Genomic DNA, 18,567 nt, shown 5'->3' on the forward strand with positions numbered 1-18,567 from the left:
ACAATATAAAATTAGATAAACGAAAATCCAAAATGTACCTGCTAGCCGTTAACAGCTAATGACTGTATCCGCGCCATTAGTGGAGTGTTTAACGAAATTGAAATTAAAATTTATAAACTTAATATAATAAATTATAATACTTAATTAATGGTGTAGTAGCTTACTCTTTCCTACAGTTTACACACAGTTAGCATGCGTTTCAAACATTGCTGTCATGCATATACATCCAGTAAAATAGCCTTATGTTCGCCAAGAAAAAAAAATCAGTACCACAGTCACTCTAAAATGTAAATAATCAACCATATAAAGTTGTGAATAATAGTGCCACCAAAAGTTTGACACCCAAAGGGTATACGTTAAAGCGATTATTGCTTTAAAAACTGTTAAATGCATTTATACTCATTTACCATAACAAAGTTCACCTGTTTTAATGTTAATATTAATCACTTCAGTTGTCACTTTTAAATAGTTGCAATCATGCAACCACGCGTGTTAACATTACACGTTTCACGATTTACGGCAAGCGCGTAGGAGCAGACGAGGGCAAGACAATTGCTCACGCGGGAGCTGGAAGCGGACTGATGTGGCATTGTGCTCGGCATACCCGCTGCACTCCGCTCGGTTCGCGCAGCCGCAACTCCTGAAGCCTCGCTGTCTCCGTGCGCTAACTCGCCAATGTGTTATGCTTACGAGAACGAGCTCCTCGACAGATTTGGATCGCCGTGGATGATCTTTAAAAATATCCTAATGGCCACTAAAGATATCCGATAAATGTCGCCAACATTTTTTGTCAAATGTCTGATTAAATATGATTTTCGCGACTGGTTTTAGAGAGGTCTTTTCAAAGAATCTTAAAAGTTATTTACTTAATGCAAATTTAGAAAAAAAAATATACACATATTAAAAGTAAGTATTTTTTTTTTGGATCATATTTTAGAAGAATGTTTGCATAGAAAACAATAGATATTGATAAGATTTTGATAAAAATATTAAAAGTCAACTCTAAGTTGTGATTGATTCTTGGATAAAGTTACGAAAGTTGTGCGTCAATAATCCTTCGGTAGTGTAGTAATTGGTAACGCCAGCGTATGAGTGTTTTCATTCGCATAGGTGGTTCGAGGTAGATCTCTCATACACAAGACCTCATTTGGCTTGATTTCACCGCAATTACTAATTAGGTATCTATATATCTTCGAATAAACGGCACTTTACAAGCTTTATTGTATGCAATGTGATTAGCAGTAGCGTAGCGTAGACTGATATAGACGTAGGACTGGGCGAAGTCGCATCAGCGAGGCCCCTTGTCTTTCGTTCGCAAGATCTACCCAATAAATGTATCTTACCGAACATGCTAGGACACGACGTTCAAAGACTGCAACCGTCGTGGTCACGGGTCTGACTTAGGTGTTGGTCATCCGAAAAGTGAAAGTTACAATATCTAACTACATTTTACAATTATACAATTTTGTTTTCTAAATTCAGCTGTCTGTGTGTTTATTGTTTTGTTGTCGTTTAGCTTGTTGCGGAATATAATAGCCGGCAAACAATCTAAGCACACTGCTATTGGAGATTATTTTTGTACGTTAGTGTAAGTATTACTATACTAGTGCCCTGTATTACAGACATCCAACATGAAGTGAGAGCGTGGGTTTCGTATCAAGAGTGAGGTTTTCGAAGGTCCGAATACCCTTTTTTCCTTAATAGGTACCTTTACTTTTTCTCCACGCTAGCAACGCATTCAGAAACTAGTTTCTATAATTAATAATAAATTTATTGTTTTGGTACTTTACGAGTCAACCATAAATTCCTAAAAGTCCTTAAAAGTTCCTCGTAGTTACTGAGAATCATTATCTAGGGTCAGGAGTGCCTATTTCTGTAACTATTGAATATTACTAATAAATATTTTGATATAATACTAAACAACAGCTTCAGCTCTTTGTGAACACCAATTATTATCTACTTTCTATCTACTTTATTTTAACTTTAACACTTATCTACTTTATTTTAACTTTGATGAATTAAATGTAATTTGACTAAATGATAAGCCTCTCACATACCAGAATCCATTTAGGTAGATAGTACTACCGTACCACCGTAAGCTGCAGTTCTACTCCCAAGTATCAGTTGTACGTGCACTGTTGTGCAATTTGAAGGACTGTAAAGCCGGGTGATCTCATAGTGACAAGCTCAGTACAGGATCATGCCTTGTTTTTTATTTCAAAGCCATTCGAATCGCTTACCATCAGGCGAGCTGTATGCTCGTCTTGCTATACATTTAGATAGATACCTAAAGTACCTGTATGTTCGTTCGTTAGAGTATATTATCTGGGCCGAATATTTTCTTTCCAAGATCCGCGTTATAGGCTCCATATCCATCTTTATATTGAGGTTACTCGATGAGGATGAATTATAATGCTAAATACCTGACTAAAATTACCAACTTGCAATTTTATTGACTCAAATTAACCAGGAGGTGTAGGCGGAACTAACATTTTGCAGGGACCAAGAACCTCAACTCCTCTCTCCTACCCTAGGCCAGAAATTGTTTACGAAACCCTTGCTTAAGATTGTATGTCGCACACGTAGATTCTTTCAAACAACGAGATTCGCAAGTTCCAAATTTTACTAATACAAAATAATTTGGTAATTTTGTCCTTGGCGACAATAAGTGGTACCAATGCTACAACCAAAAGTAGACAATATTTTACAAACTAAACATGTGTCTATTGTGTTAAATTATGATATCTTTTTGTAGCTAACATTATAAGGCAATACAAACAGGTTGCTGCTTGCTTGTTTTGCCTGTTTGTGCAGATACATGTGCTTAAATATCCTGTTTGTAAATAATAGTAGGTAGTTTTTTAAAATTAACGTTTCCCTAAACTGGGGTCACTTTATACTAAAGGGCTTATACTAAACTTTCCCAATTTTCAGTACATCATATGAAATATTTTTTTTATAAATATTTGTTTCGAATGCGACCAAACTTTTTTTATTAATTATAATAACTAGCCGCCCGCACTAGCCTCGCATGGGTGCATTTTCGGTATTCTGTACCTATGTAAAAATAATGACAGTAGCGTAATCATAGAATACATTACGGTTACATTACCGTATCCAGGTTTAATCTCCGGTTCGCGTAGTCATATTGGGATTTTCTGCTCAGCACGGATTACTTAAAAGAAATTTGTTCAATAACATACCAGAGTCCGATATTGATTCAGTAAATTGCAACAGCTTCGCCCTCAATTACATGTAACCCAACATAGCTTGCTGAATGTGAGTGTGTTAACTCCTCTGCCTACCTCGAAAAAGGAAAAACGTGGTCCTATGTGTTATTTAGTTTATATTGTTAAAAAAATGCTGAACAAGTATCTCTCATGTCTCAATAGTATTAAAATAAAGTCGCTACGTACCCACTATTATGTTCAAGCCTGTTTCTCTGTATACCTACATCTCCAAAAAACCCAACAGATTTCGATACGGTTTTGCACTAAGAATAGAAATTCAAAGAAAGTTATTATTTTGTACAATGATACCAATTCAATACATTTGTAGAATATTACTTATAAATTTAAAAATTATTAGCATTATCTTACTTTACGAAATGTGTTATTTATTATCTGGGCTTGCTGTTTTGCTCTAAGTATATGTATATTTTTAATCACGGGATATTTTAAATTTTTAGTGTTTTCCAAAGTCCTTTAGAAAACATACAAAAATGTCCTTCAGAAACATAAAAACACATCAGAAACATTAAAAAAAATGTCCTTTACACTATTTCGTACAAATGAAATAATGTAAAGGACATTTTTTTCTACATAAAATTTCCAAGGTATTACCAACATATTATAATTGGATAAAGATTAATATTGTATTAGACAAAATAGTCTGGCAAAAACTAAACATATTGAATAAATATTTTAAAGATAAATACCTATAAAGTGAGTTTTCACTGTATTATTAGGACTTTTCTATAGGTTTTTTAAATAACTACAATTTTGTCATTATTTTATCAATGTGAGTTTAGCCGGCATTTGTGATGTAAGCGCCCGAAGGTCGTTATTTTTGACGATTTGGTCACAAAAATTTGTATTTTCTCGTTAGTTAAAATTACTCGTAAGTTAATTCGAATTACAATACTTTTAACATAAAACTATCCAGAATAAATTCTCTATATAACAGAGAAAATCGCATCCAGATCTGTTGCGTACGTTATATACAGACAAGCTTCCATTTATATTATTTATAGATAATTTCGAAGGAAATTATCAAAACCTAGTAAGTATGATTTTAAGGCATCAAGTACTTTTTTAACTGAAAAAGATCGGTTTTATAAGTGTATGGTGTGTTTCTGTGTATCCGTATTTCTGTGTATCCGGTATTTGTATGTCTGTCTGTGGTATCGAAGCTCATGAATAGACCGACGCGACGATGCGATTCTGGGCCGAAAGCTGATGTGAGCCAGATGGATTTTAGATAATATAATTTAGGAAGGTCTATTAAGGAGTTTGAAATCATTAGCTCCTTTTCTACTTTTACAGGTCCTATTGATTTATAATTTGGTATACTACTTATTAGTTCAAAGTGAGTGTTTGTTTGCCCTTTAAGTATAATATTATAAATACTTAGTAATATTTTTGCCAAACGTCGTCAGCTCAAACAGACCGAACCCCGGACCAGGGCGATGAAAATACCTACTTTTTAACGGTATTTTTAAAGGGTTATCTTATCAATGATGAATTTAGCGGGAAGTGCGAGTTTTTGCAGAAATCTATGAAGCCTGCAAACTTTACATTGTCTGGAAAAACTATCTAATGTTTAGGAATATGGATATGATTTTCATATGTTAAATATATTAAAGAAGAGGATATATATAATATTATTTTGGATAAGCTAACGAAACCATTAATGGCCCACCTTATTTTAAAATCTTCATAAAATCGTGTCATAAAGTTGTTTTTGCAATAAACATAATGAAAAATAGAAACCATGGTTGTGGGCCATGCTAGAAACCGGGCTATTTTGGGTCCATAAGGTTTTGGTCAAAAGTTTTAAATAACTACATCAAAGGATAACTTTGTGGCAAGAGATTTTTTATACAGGGTCAGCAACACAACTCCTAACACCTGGTGTACGATATTCGCTATCCGGGCGGATATAATTAATCATATCGTACCACCAAGTGAGTTACATAACTCCCTAAAAATCCATCCCAAAATCATTATCAGTTAACGCGATATAGAAATTTTAAATAATCGATGTTTAAAATGGTTCTACTCAATTTTAGAAAATAATAATAGTCTCTTTAAATCTGTTTCGTCGTATATCATTTTTACGAGCCATATTTCAGGCACATAATATTGAAAGGATAACCTTTAAGTCTTTTCATATTTTTATACATATACCTATTTTGTTACTAGTTAACAACATAGAATTCAACAGTGCCAAACTCAACATTAATATCATCATTACAACCGTAATTTGCTATCAAACCACTTAATTCAGTAGAACGCTATCATACCTACTATACGGTGTGATATCCCCGTGCCTCGGAAAGCACTTAAGCCGTTGGTCTTGCGCCTGATCTCTCTCCGGTCATGGTGGATCGCCGTCTCACCCGACTATGAGAGTGAAGGAACAAAGAGTGCACCTGTGTAATCCGCACACACTTATTCACTATAATATCCTCTGCGTATCTGGCTGATCTCTGTTGAGATTGGCTGCCGTGACCGAATTCGGCTAGGAGGGATTCATTAATTTATCCAACTACTAGAACTGTAGTTCCTAAAATGTCAGTATTATTTTTCTATGGACATTGAGCATGGTGATAGCTATCCACTAGACTCCAATGACTAGAGTAGGTATAGTATAGCACTTAATATTATAATATATCACATGTCGCACCAGCAATACGGTGGATATAAGCAAAGAAATCATGGGAGCGCTAATTTTATCTTTGCCTCATTTCGGTCATATTAAGGCAGAAACTGGTGGTGCAATATTTTTATTTGCTCGCAGAGACGGCTTTACCTATTGTGTAGGGTGTGCGCTGCACACGGGCGCAGTGTGTTAAGGAGTGCCAGACACGACACCTTCAAAGAGACATGCGTGGTTTGCGACACTGGCGCTATCAAATAACCTGCGCCCGTGCTAAGGCCAGCGAGCGGCTTCTTTACTTTATAAGTACAATAACTTTTGATTTAATTTATAAAATTTATTAAAGGTTACATTGGCGTAGTATCTAATCGCTCTCAAAGGCGAGTGCTGGCACCTGTTTTGATTAGTGTGAAAACGCACTGAGAATCATTGTGAACTCGGCTGTTTTCTCTCTGTGTGTAGTCGGTCCGTAATGCCTGGGGATCGTGGTTATTATTGGATGTACCCCATTTAGAGCGGATTATATGTCTCCACCGATTTGATCATCGTATCTTCAACTAATTTTTGGAACTTGGTAGCAGACGAGTTTTTGCTTGTAATGTTGAGTAGGACATACAAGAGGCGGTACATTTGTCCGGGACATGACGTCAAAATGTAAGAGTGGCTCAAAATTATATATTGTACTACTTCAAATTTTATGTCGCGGCAGTCGCGTTACTTATTCTCCGTCTCTGATAAACTGTAGGACGAGGACAGTGAGGTAGAGAACCGCATGCTACAAATTACAATAGGACGTTTTTTTACAATGGACATTACATTAAGGTGCGTTGGGGTTAAATCGGACGCTTTTTCGACGTGTTAAACAGTCTTCTCGAATTATTTTTTTACAATAATTCTATAGGAGCTATCATAATGAATCATTAACTTAGCTATATGTTATTAAATATACTAAATGGTATATATTTTTTCAATTCCTTATATATAACAGTTAATGTTTTATAGGGCTTTAAAAAAGTACCACACTTTTAGAAATGTGTGAGAAAGATAGGACCTTCACAGGTATAGTTCGGACTACTATCTAAAATCGTCTATGATACAGGGATTCTAAAATCCATAAAAAGAGCATATTCTGATCTAGATATTCATTTATAAACATTCAAAATTTTTTATAAATTTCGTAAGATATTTTTAGAAGCGAACTTTGTTTTTTTAATAGTTCTAGGCATACGATCATACCCCACATGAGTGACACTGTAGATATTTTTAAAAATATTCGAAGAAATAGTACATACACGTGTAAATAAACAATAAATAAACCAAATCGACCATTCATCAGAGCTAAAAAAAAATCCGCAATTAGTGAGTTCAGACGTTTTCGTGTATAAATTTTGATAAAAACTTGCAATATTTTACAAGTGCTAGATCGAACGATTTTTATCCGTTCTTTAACGACAAATAATTGTATGTGTAAAGATCGGATCTCAGGGAATATACGTGTTTCGACAAATTTCATTAAACAAGTCACAAGATTTATTTCCTTTATGATAGTATATACCTACAAAATTAATTGAAAACAGTAAATACTCAATTAAAATTAGGCAAATTCTTGCATGGGGTTAATCCGGATCTGCCAGGGAACGACAAAACACCGATATTCTGTTTGTTAGCACCGTAAATATTATTTACTTGACGGCTTCACTCATGTGAACTAGTGGAACGTAGGGTACAAGATCGCAGGCAGTGTTGTCCGAAAATAAAAATTATAACACAATTACGAGTTACTTGATTTATACGATGTTATACCTCTTACGATCTTACCCCAACGCGCCTTACTGCGTTTCAAGACGCGAGCGAGAGGGAAATATTTTGAGGGTTAACATTACAAAATACTGTAAGATACGCATTGAAACGCCGAGCCTCACTACGCCTCGCCTCATTTGAAGTAGGACGTTGTACCGGCTCAATGCTATAAAGAGGCTACTCTTACAAACTCTTTTTCATGTCATGTCCTACCCAACTCTATTTGCTTGGCCTCGAAAATGTTTGCCTTCGATGTTGCCACGATCAAAAGTCTCTCCAGATTCTTTTCGCCTTTCCGTAATCCGTAGATACGTGTCCGACGTATGCAAGGATGCGATGGCGACCTATGGTGGCTTAACGTGTTTTTACCAATGATAAAAGAAGTATAGAGGTTGGGTAATATGGTCACGTGACATGCGGCACATTTCATGAACAAAATGGTGCCGACTCCGCCCCTTACAATAGTGATATGCTAGTACCGAAAATTTTGTATCGACATCGAAGAATTAAGAGAGACAAACAAGCCCCAAAAAGATCAAATACGAAAGGGGTTAGGAACTACCATAATATAAATATAACAAATCATAATGTAAACAAACCAACTGAAACTGATTTATAAGTAACAATTGTTAAACAAAGCAGTACCTGTTGTGACAAACATCCAGTTGTGTTTGATCTATATTTGTATGTTGCACTATTCCTTGCTAAAAATTTAAGTTACAGATTAAGATATTTATTTAATACATGATAAATGGAATAAGATAGCGTAGCCAGCAATTATTTGGTTGGTTTTATTTTATTTTATTATTATGCTCTTTGATCGAGAAACATAACTATGGTTCAGCAAACTAAAATCAATGACCGTAAAAATGGTGGTTAAGATAATCAATTATAATAATTATTTGCAATAACAACAATATGATTATGTATCTATTTCCGTGCATGCAAAGGTTGCTCGAAACATAAGACCGCCAATTGTAAAAATATATCTTACATTTTATCTTTATGTTGTTTCTTTTATGTTTATCTATTCTTTTATGTAACAATTCTAATTTTATTCATAGCAATATATTAAAGTAATATTACTACTTATTAGGTGAAGTATAATAATCATTACTATTTTACTTATCGCGAATATTGTTGGAAAACAGTTATCTTTACTCGCGTTAATTAAACGTGTGATTTATGCATATCTTCTCAAAATGTAAAGAAATATGTATTTGGTGTAGGATTCCAATCACGTCGCTCAATATTCTCAATTCATTTTGCCTTGGTTTTTAAATTTTTTGGTTATCTTAATAAAATATTCTAATTTCACTTAGTTTGTCCTTCTGAATAATACAATATTGATGTGTGCTCTAACATTCTTTCAAAGACAAAAACCGTAACTGATAAACGGGCGTCTGTTAAAATATCGATATCAATAATTTCTAAACAAATCCACCCACCCATCCCTAAGCTCGTGTGTAAACAAACATAATGATTTTAATGTGTATAAATCACGCCTAAAAGGGTCCAAAGCTTAACAAACCAGATCCACATATCATTTTAATTGATAAAAACACATCCAAAAAGTAATTATACAAAGATATTTGCTAATTTTCGGTAAAAAACAGTTACTAACCTATGAAAATATATTTCGGGGTCTTTCTTGCGTGAATTCGATTTGCATCCTTTCACACAACACTGAGTCATTTTCGAAACTTAACAAATACACTAATAAACACACTGAACAATTGAGAATATGATTATATTACTTTAAATTCAATATTTATGAAGATTTGTTTACATCGTCTGACACTACATGTACTTGCCGACTGGCCAGCATAAAATGGCGTTTCTGCCGCAAGGCGGTCCCAGTGTGTTGAAGTAAACGAAATAGTGCCATATGCGAAGAAAGCAATTATTTTTGTCTTTTTTGTTGCGTTCCAAATAAGCTTTGAGTAAAAGAGATAGACATATATATTGACAATTCTGCGTCGATTTCCCTAACATAAATATAACTTATTCATATAGCTAACTTTTGAGGCCTGTCCTCTTTATATTTAGTCATTGGTTTTTACCTATTCCATTTTGACCGCGCGTCTCCTAGGGGGCGCAAGGAATTGATTGCACCCGGGCAGCCCACGGGCTACAGCCGCCTCTGTTTGCTCCTATGGTGACTAAGTAAGTATGTCACTTCTAGGATCAACGTGTGTATACCCGGTTTCAGACAGGCCAGAATAAAGAATACTTATTGCTACATCATATTATTCTATAATGAAATCTAATGATTTCTTTTGTTTACGCGGATGTTAGACATTGAAATAAAATTATTTTTCGGACTCAGTCCCTCCGTGATCACGAAGGCTGCAAAGTCGATAAAGGAAAAAACGCGATAAAATCCGAAAAATAGTTTTTTTTCAATACTAAAATCTTTATATTTCTTTTAGTTGTCTTTAGAGGTAATTTCAATTTTCTCTTTACCATCATAATTGAAATTTTGTTTTAAAAATATGACAACACTGACTTTTAGTGTCAGTCTGACAGACGCTGTTCACCCCTGACAGTTGACAGATCATATTATTTTACTGAGCGCACTTCACATTGCTTGTTTATTTTTTTCACAGTTGTGTGTCATTCACCTACTTTTACCGGGTCGATTTAAACGTGTATTTTTAATATAAAAATGAGACCGAAATCTGGCTTGACACGATTCCATAATTGTTACATTTTACGCAATAATAAAATTGTTAAGGAAGACCTTTGGATTCGAGATGGTAAAATCGAAAATCCTGAAGAAATATTTTACGTCGAACAATTGGAAGCAGATGTAACTGTAAATTGCGAGGACATGCTCATTGCTCCTGGGTTCATTGACATTCAGATAAATGGTACGTAAATAAGTCTAATACATGCATTTTATTATAACTTGCACAATATAGTATTATAAGTAGGGAATCACCTTGAAATCGACCTCGAATCATTGCAGGACATTAAAAACAAGTCGTAAGTTTAGTATATTTTTGTTTTCCTTATTGAAAATTTTGCTTAAGAACAGCTAAATCTTCCTTAATGAGAATGTTCATCTTTTGTTGCCTTAAACCACTTTAATATTTGACCAAATGTCTCTGATTTCTGTGTGATGATTCACACCCCTTTATCAAATATATTGGAATTTATATATTACTTTCACATTACAAAAAATGGATAAATATTTCTGAATAAGTATTAACAAAAAAAAAAAATTTACATATTCATTAGGTATTTTTCATGCAAGGGATAATAAGAAAAAAAGGTTGCTTTTCTGACAAGTAATACATATTTCCATAAACAATATGAAGACTACCAAAAACTCTAAATTAAAATACAATTTACAAACCATTCAATCATGATTCTTACTATACAACATTTTGTTAATAAATGTGTTTATATTGTAAAGAAATTCATATACAAACAAATATAAATTGCACATAACAGACAAGTGTCAATGTTAAAACTAATCTAATCTAGTCTGGCATGCAGATTTGTAAGCATTTTTAGTTGTACTTTTAAATGTCAACCTTCTAGACATAATGTGTGAATATAATTTATTCATAAGCAAAGATCAACATACATTGTCACAAGTAACAATATTTGAAAATGCAAGTATGGTTAGCATTTAGTGAATCAATACAAATTAATGAAATTACTTAAGGTGTTATAATATAATTAAACATAATATAAGAAAAGAATAAAAGTGTTAAAGTTGGCGTACAGGCTTTGGCACATAGGTTGGATTAATGCCAAGTAAAAATATTAAAATTCTAGGTTTTGCATGTGGTTCCATCAACATGAAAACACTTTCTTAGAATAAAAAGGAATACTATACATTTCCAGAATAAAAAGTAGCCATGTCTATGTTTACAGTTCAAGTTTATATCATACAAAATTTCATCAAAAACCTAGCAATATGGTAACATATTTATATATTTTTTTTTTATTTAACAAGATATTTTTATTGTAGGTGGTTGGGGGATTGACTTTTCTTATGACTGTGAAAATGTTGAACAAGGCATTTTAAAAGTAGCAAAGAATCTATTAAAGCATGGGGTGACTTCATTCTGTCCTACAATGGTGACATCCGATGTAGAAAAGTATCGCAAGATATTGCCTAAGATTAAAAAACGACAAGGAGATAAGTATGGTGCGACAGTACTTGGAGTTCATTTAGAGGGGCCTTTTATAAGTGTTACTAAAAAGGGAGCTCACATGGAAGAATACATAAGAACACCAGACAATGTTTGTATAAATTCTTTAATTTTAATATAAGTACATTTATGGGCTATTCATGTTCCACCTGCCTTTATCCCACTCCAAGATGGAGATGCGTGAAACCAGTACAGGCTTTAGGAAAAGGGAGTATATTTTTTTTTGGGATTGCCGTGGTTATCACCGGGCGTACCCTGCTAACGGTGTACAAGCGATCCCCCGGCTTGGCAACCACAGCAGCCCCATGATTAGTTGCTGCGCCCTACCGCTATCACTGGAGGCTCGGTAGCCTCCAGCTAGACGGTCTTATGGCCCGGGAGGAAGAAGGGAGGGGATAGAGGGAAGGAAGAGAAGGGGAAGGAATAGGAGTTCTTAGGATGGTTGGAAGGAAAGGAAGGGAAATGTTCACGAACCCATAGACGGACTCAATGTGAATTTAGCAACCAAGAGACATACGCACGAGCTGTGCGCCTAGGGTCGCGGCAAATGTGCCCCCATGCATGGGCGTGCATTTGGTGTGGAGACCAAGCGCACAAGAATTGCCCCGGGGGGGAAGGAAGAGGGAGGTTGATCAACAACCCGGGTTGGTGCCAAGCTTTTATTTATTAAACACAAATAGCATTGTAAGCTAAATACAAATTTAGAAAAGGGAGTGCTGAAAAATTGATCGAGCCAGACACCCATATACTTATAATTGGCATTGGGCGTAACACACTTTTTAACTATGTCCCAGAAACAACTTAATTTAGTTTTTACGACCCGTAAACCTACCTGACGTCAACCTCCACACAGGATTTCTCTCCCCTTGACCCTCTGTTCCTGGTAAATCACGCAAAGCTGATGTGTCCACAGCAATCTTTGATAAGAGGTAGTTTTGTAAGTTTGTAGGTATGCCAAGACTAGATAATACGAGACTTTAAAAATGGACTGAACAAAACCAAGTGCTATAAAAATTAACCCTACTTAATAATTATTTCCTTTGGAATAAACAGCATATAATTCCAATATAGTCATGTTATGCATTATATTATAATATGGTCATTGACTAGTGGTTTTGTTATCTATGATGCAATAAACAATTTATTATTATCTGTTAAATTTATCACTAGCCCACTTTCAACGAGGTTGGACAATATTGTGGTTGGACTCTTTATGTGTTATTGAACCTTTTATCGCACAATACTTAATTTCTTTATATTGCCATACTAACTGGTTATTGACCTAAGTTATTTAGAAACCACTCATTGTTATTAGTGCTTAAAGTAAAGAAATAAATGGCTATAAAGATGTTATCTTCGTAAATTATTTGACTGTTATTAATATAATTAACCTAGTCTGGATTTTGTTTTATAATTTTCTTTTTTTTTTTTTTCGGAGTACCTATAGTACACGATGTGTTAGGGCATATCGAGGGACAACTTATTTAATCAAATATTATTCATACATATAGAACAATCAAACTGTGAATGAATAAATCAATATAAAAACTAGGTAGCAACTAAAATAACCCACGTTCGGCTTTTCTATAAACTGTGAACTGGGAGATTCAGTAATTGAATACCAGATAGAGCCACACTTTGATATTTCTATTCTAACCTGGTTGTAACTGTGTTCTTTTACATGGTACCAGATTCCCTAGAATATTTGGTACCATGCGGGCGTAAGTCATAAAAATAATTATAATAAAAATTAAACCGCCTTCAAAAACCACTCAAAACCAAAAAATAATTTCACATAACAGGTATATACTGGATACTAATTTTGGAGTCGGTGCCTAATTAAAATTGCTAGTAAAGCTAAGTAAATACATGAACAAATATACAGAAACAGAAACGGTAGACAGAGATGTAACATACCTACATTTCGCCAGCTATGTTAAAACTGAATAAAGGGGCGCGCCTATTGCGATTTATCGGTCACAAATCCATTCTGCTACAGGTTAATACGGAGTTTAAAAATCAAGTATCACATTGGCTAAACGGGGAACCGATCCCGAGACCAAAGACGCGTAAGCAATAAAACTCCGTTACCAGAGGTGATTAATTTTTACAGGCCGAGGTTGGCATTTTGCCCAATATAGCGAATATAAGCTCGACCAAATTCGTACATTAGATACGCCTCCGCTAATCCCTTCCTGAATAATCCGTGAGCCTAATGTTTTATGCTTTATTTCAGGGCTTGGAAACAGTTCGGGAGGTGTATGGATCATTAGATAATGTCGTGATAGTCACACTAGCTCCAGAATTGCCTGGAGCGACTGAAGCTATCAAAGGTCTTACCAGCATTGGTATTAAAGTAGCCCTTGGACATTCCATTGCAAGTTTGGCTGAAGGTGAAAAAGCGGTCGAAAGCGGAGCGAACATAATCACACACTTGTTTAATGCAATGTTACCAGTAAGTCATATTTAATATCTTAAAATAGCAATTATATTCAATTTGAAATGATGAAAAGCATGTACGTATCATTCCCAATTTAATTATAATTCAAATGGCAGCGATTCCAGCAGTCAATTATTTCAGTGATTGATACACTGCTTTCGTTTGTAACAGAATTTTCAGATTTAAACATCCCCATATACCTTTTTTTGCTGACCTCAAAAGAAAAGAAAAGATATTGCAGAATAAGATAGGAAATCTCACTTACTCTCCTTTTCGCCCCATTACAAATTCTGAATTGTTGCAATACCATGTGTAAAAGTTGATGACAGCCCTTATTCTATTTTCAGTTTCATCATCGCGACCCTGGTTTAGTTGGTCTGTTAGCATCGTTAACCAAAAAACAAGTCTATTACGGGCTCATTGCTGATGGTATTCATACTCATCCAGCGGCACTGAGAATAGCATGCAGAACAAATTCTGAAGGTAACTTTTAACGTAAATTTTATTCAATGGGTGTTCAACCCATTGTTTATTTTTCTTGTTTATATGAACCTTACCTTGAAGAAGCCACTTTCTTCGCGTCCTAAAATAAAGGCTGGATGCTAGCTATCAACACAAATGTAGTAGTGTATAGCAATATTATCAAACTTTAATACAGACTGCTTTTTACAATATGTGTCATAAATATTGCTGATAGGTGCCCTGCAGACATCGACAATCTGGCAATCGGAGCGCGTGATATGTCTACCGATACTAAGTATAATAAGTGTTATAAATTTAAGAGATTATAAGAAGGCGCCAAGACATATATACGAAATATTATTGGATTTAGGAAAAAATCAATACTTCATGTTACCTTATAAAATATGACCGATATTCAAATTAGAAGTAGATACCTACATTCGTACAAAAACATTATTCCCCCTTTTTATTCGCCTATAAGTACTGTTTTATCAACGTTTTTATTATTTTTAGGCTTAGTACTTGTAAGTGACGCTGTGCCAGCCCAGGGCTTGCCAGATGGGCAATTCCGGATTGGACCGCAATTGATAACTGTGGAGGATGGCCGCGCTTACGTCACAGGCACCAAAACCCTCTGCGGGAGTACCACGGCGCTCGATACGTGCATACTTAAATTCAAGGAGTCTATAGGTATATACTTACTATTGATTATTCCAATACCTTCATTGATTTTCAAAAACTATAAGATTGATATTAGTACGCACAGCCTGAAAACGAAATCTTACTTGGCACGATTGCATACACTACGCTTTAATAACATTTATATATCTTTGCTTTCGTACTAGTTTAAATACGTGGTATATTTCATACATGTTAATGTAGTGAAATGTAAAAGAATATTATGTATGCCTGCGTACGGCACATTTTTTTCGTTTGATTTGCCATACCCTAAATATGGCATAATTGTTGAATAATTTGGCGCCAAAGTGACCAGTATACTTACTTGAGTCTTAACTTGTAGTGCCTTATTAGATACAATCTACAACTAAACACTCAATAGATAAATGCAAAGTTAGGCTCGAATGAATGTGCCCGCAGCGAGAAAGACATTCCATATTATTTACTTTGTAATTTTATACATTGAGTTTTATCTTCGTATACATTAATGTGAGGCATTAAATGATTCGTAAGTCAACACTTCTTAAACCTACCCACTGAACCGGAAACCGACTTACACGAAAGATAACGCATTTTACTACAGTATCACTCTTTTATGTTTTCAGATTGTTCATTGGAATACGCATTAGAGGCAGCGTCGTTACACCCTGCCAAAGCTTTAGGTATAGAGCATATAAAAGGGAATCTAAATTTCAGATGCGATGCCGATTTTGTCATACTTCACCCAAAGACATTAAAAGTTCAATCTACTTGGATAGCTGGAGAATGCGTTTTCGACAGCAAAAATGAATAATGTGATTTTACTAAAATACAAATACGGTGATATAATTTAAATTTTGTTAAAGTATAAAAAATGTGATATAAAAACACGACAAATTACTTATTCCAGAGTTAAGTTATAATGTTATTAAAAGTGCACTTAATTAATCATTCCGTTCCCGTATTCTTCCTTACATTTATATTTAATAAAGATTTTATATTGTTCTCTCGCTGTATTACGTATATCTATAATCTTCTGAAGTATCTAGACGCACTATGCAACCGTTTCCCGGTCTCCTTCCTTCTAGATTGGCGATAGGAAGAACTTTTCCCGCCCTATTCTCATAGGACATTTTATATTTTAAACGGAGCATATTAAATATGAGTTTATGTAATGCATTTCATTTGTATCCATTTTGACACTGTTTACACCTAACTTGGGAGTCCCAAGTTTCACCACAAGACAAGATATTTATTCATTAAGAAATAAAGATATTCCTTAAATATAAGTAGGTAAGTATATAAAGTGATACTCGTGGCCTAGCCCGTGTGATTTACTTTTTCCGGATCAAAAGTCCCATCGACCTACTTTTACGATATGTTAAATCAGGACAATACCCTCTATGTGGCGAATTTCATCTAAAACAAACATCCAAACATCTTTTAAAAACTTTCGCATTAATATGGGAGGTTCATTAGCGGATTAAAAAAGTAACTACTCTGTCTCTTTTGTGAGATTTCGGATGGAAAGTTGGAAATATACAAACTATGGAATTATTTTGACCCTATACTATTTATAACACTAAATGAACGAATTAAAAAATTATTGATGTACCTATTGTTTTTTATTTTCTCCCAACAATTAATAAATTCCTTTTTTGTAGTTACTTACCTTGTAAAACGCTATATTAATATGTAAATAACTCTTATTTGAATTTTTGAAAAAAGACGTAACACAATTTAAGCATCGCGCTTCACCGGGAAACTAAACAAAATTCAGAATACTCTGACCGCGACCATTCATCTACCAAAATCACAAACAGTCTCTATGGTGGTCAGTTTAAAATTGGGTTTAGAAAACTTTATTTCTCATTAAGAATTACAAATTAATTCACGCACTGAGAAATTACATTAAGTATAACATACATTTTGCGAGCGTACAACAGACGATGCAAAAAAATACAAGTCCAAAGCGGGTAGATATAACTCAAATTTGTCACAAGCACAAAAACATCGCAAAACGAGAAACACGGACTACAGCGACTGGATGCGGCATCGATAAATTAGCATATCTTGGGTCACATAACATTTTCCAGAATATACTCCTTCAATCTCCTTTTAAAAACAGTGGTTGTTGCAGAATTCTTTATCTTTTCAGGCAACATATTGTATATTGTAACACCTTCAAATTCAATATTTCTTTTTCCATAATTTGTTCTAGGCGAACGTGTAATAATATAATTAGCATTTCGTAATTTAATTTTTTGTACTTGATGTTTTTTCGTAAAAGACAGATGAGTGTGAATCTCTTTGTTGAGTATTTTGTGTATTAAGACACATGTATAGTATTTATAAGATTGCCTAATATTCATTATTTTTGTGTCTTTGTAGTTTTTGTGTGGATGTAAGGTGTTTATAATTGAATAGAGTTTTTATTAATCGATTCTGTGTGTTTTCTATTATTTTTAAGGTAGATTTACATGCAGTTCCCCAAATTTCTATTAAGTAATCAATGTGTGGTTTCACTAAAGAATTATAAATTATGTAACGGACATTCTTGGGAAGACAATTTTTCATACTGTGAAGGGCTCCTGTTAAACGTATCAATTTAGATTTTATATTTTCAATTTGCGGTTTCCAATTTAAGTAATTATCTAAGATTAGGCCAAGATAGCCAAGAAATCTCTACGCAATCCTTATTTTAATTGAACTGCAAAAGTATTTCGATTACCGGCAATTCTGGGTTCGTCTCGATTGCGGTAGCTTTAAAGCCGTAATACTCAAAATCTCAAGGCTAACATATAGTAGTAATAAATAGCCATGGTATTAAATGTATCCATCTCAACTTTCCACAAAGTATAAATCTCTAAAATCTAAGGATGTGCATAAAAAAATAATTCATACGATTTGCTTTATTTTCCAATATTGAACATAGCACAACTTATCTACTAATACTCCAGATTAAGGATGGCGCTTTAAATTACTTAAGATTTAAAATGTGAATTGGTTAAAATAAACATATTTTAAGTGTATTTAAGTCTATTTACCGATACTTACACTAATGGAAGGATACACAAAGAATTTGTTGTAATTATCGTTGAGAAATAAATATCATGATCTCTTCATTGGCATTCGTACTGTAGTAAAAATAAAAAAATA

The 18,567-nt window shown here is 34.2% G+C and overlaps 2 protein-coding genes across 3 annotated transcripts in view; one reads left to right on the forward strand and one right to left on the reverse strand.

The window, feature by feature from the left end:
• Nucleotides 1-565, reverse strand: part of LOC115442607 (chondroadherin-like) — a 36,441-nt gene extending 35,876 nt beyond the window's left edge. Inside the window, exon 1 of one of the 2 annotated variants that reach the window (XM_030167688.2) lies at nucleotides 423-565. The gene's annotated coding sequence lies outside the window, so the exon portion shown is untranslated. Of the gene's footprint in view, nucleotides 1-407 lie in introns of both variants that reach the window. The other variant, XM_037441565.1, reaches the window with a different exon arrangement.
• Nucleotides 566-10,215: 9,650 nt separating this feature from the next.
• Nucleotides 10,216-17,022, forward strand: LOC115451558 (N-acetylglucosamine-6-phosphate deacetylase). The gene is made up of 6 exons (XM_030179907.2): nucleotides 10,216-10,553; nucleotides 11,666-11,940; nucleotides 14,086-14,304; nucleotides 14,637-14,772; nucleotides 15,265-15,441; nucleotides 16,035-17,022. Exons 1-6 carry the CDS (start codon nucleotides 10,349-10,351, stop codon nucleotides 16,220-16,222), a joined length of 1,200 nt encoding a protein of 399 aa, XP_030035767.1. The 5' UTR covers nucleotides 10,216-10,348; the 3' UTR covers nucleotides 16,223-17,022.
• The last annotated feature ends 1,545 nt before the right edge of the window (nucleotides 17,023-18,567 follow it).

This window comes from Manduca sexta, chromosome 22 (assembly GCF_014839805.1).
Source record: "Manduca sexta isolate Smith_Timp_Sample1 chromosome 22, JHU_Msex_v1.0, whole genome shotgun sequence".
Lineage (NCBI taxonomy): Eukaryota > Metazoa > Arthropoda > Insecta > Lepidoptera > Sphingidae > Manduca > Manduca sexta.

Bases quoted from the DNA above. Each gene is read 5' to 3' on its own strand.
- LOC115451558 (XM_030179907.2), top strand. From the start codon at position 10,349: ATGAGACCGAAATCTGGCTTGACACGATTCCATAATTGTTACATTTTA. The intron at 11,941-14,085 runs GTTTGTATAAAT...GCTTTATTTCAG, and splicing joins ACATAAGAACACCAGACAAT to GGCTTGGAAACAGTTCGGGA. The intron at 15,442-16,034 runs GTATATACTTAC...TTATGTTTTCAG, and splicing joins TAAATTCAAGGAGTCTATAG to ATTGTTCATTGGAATACGCA.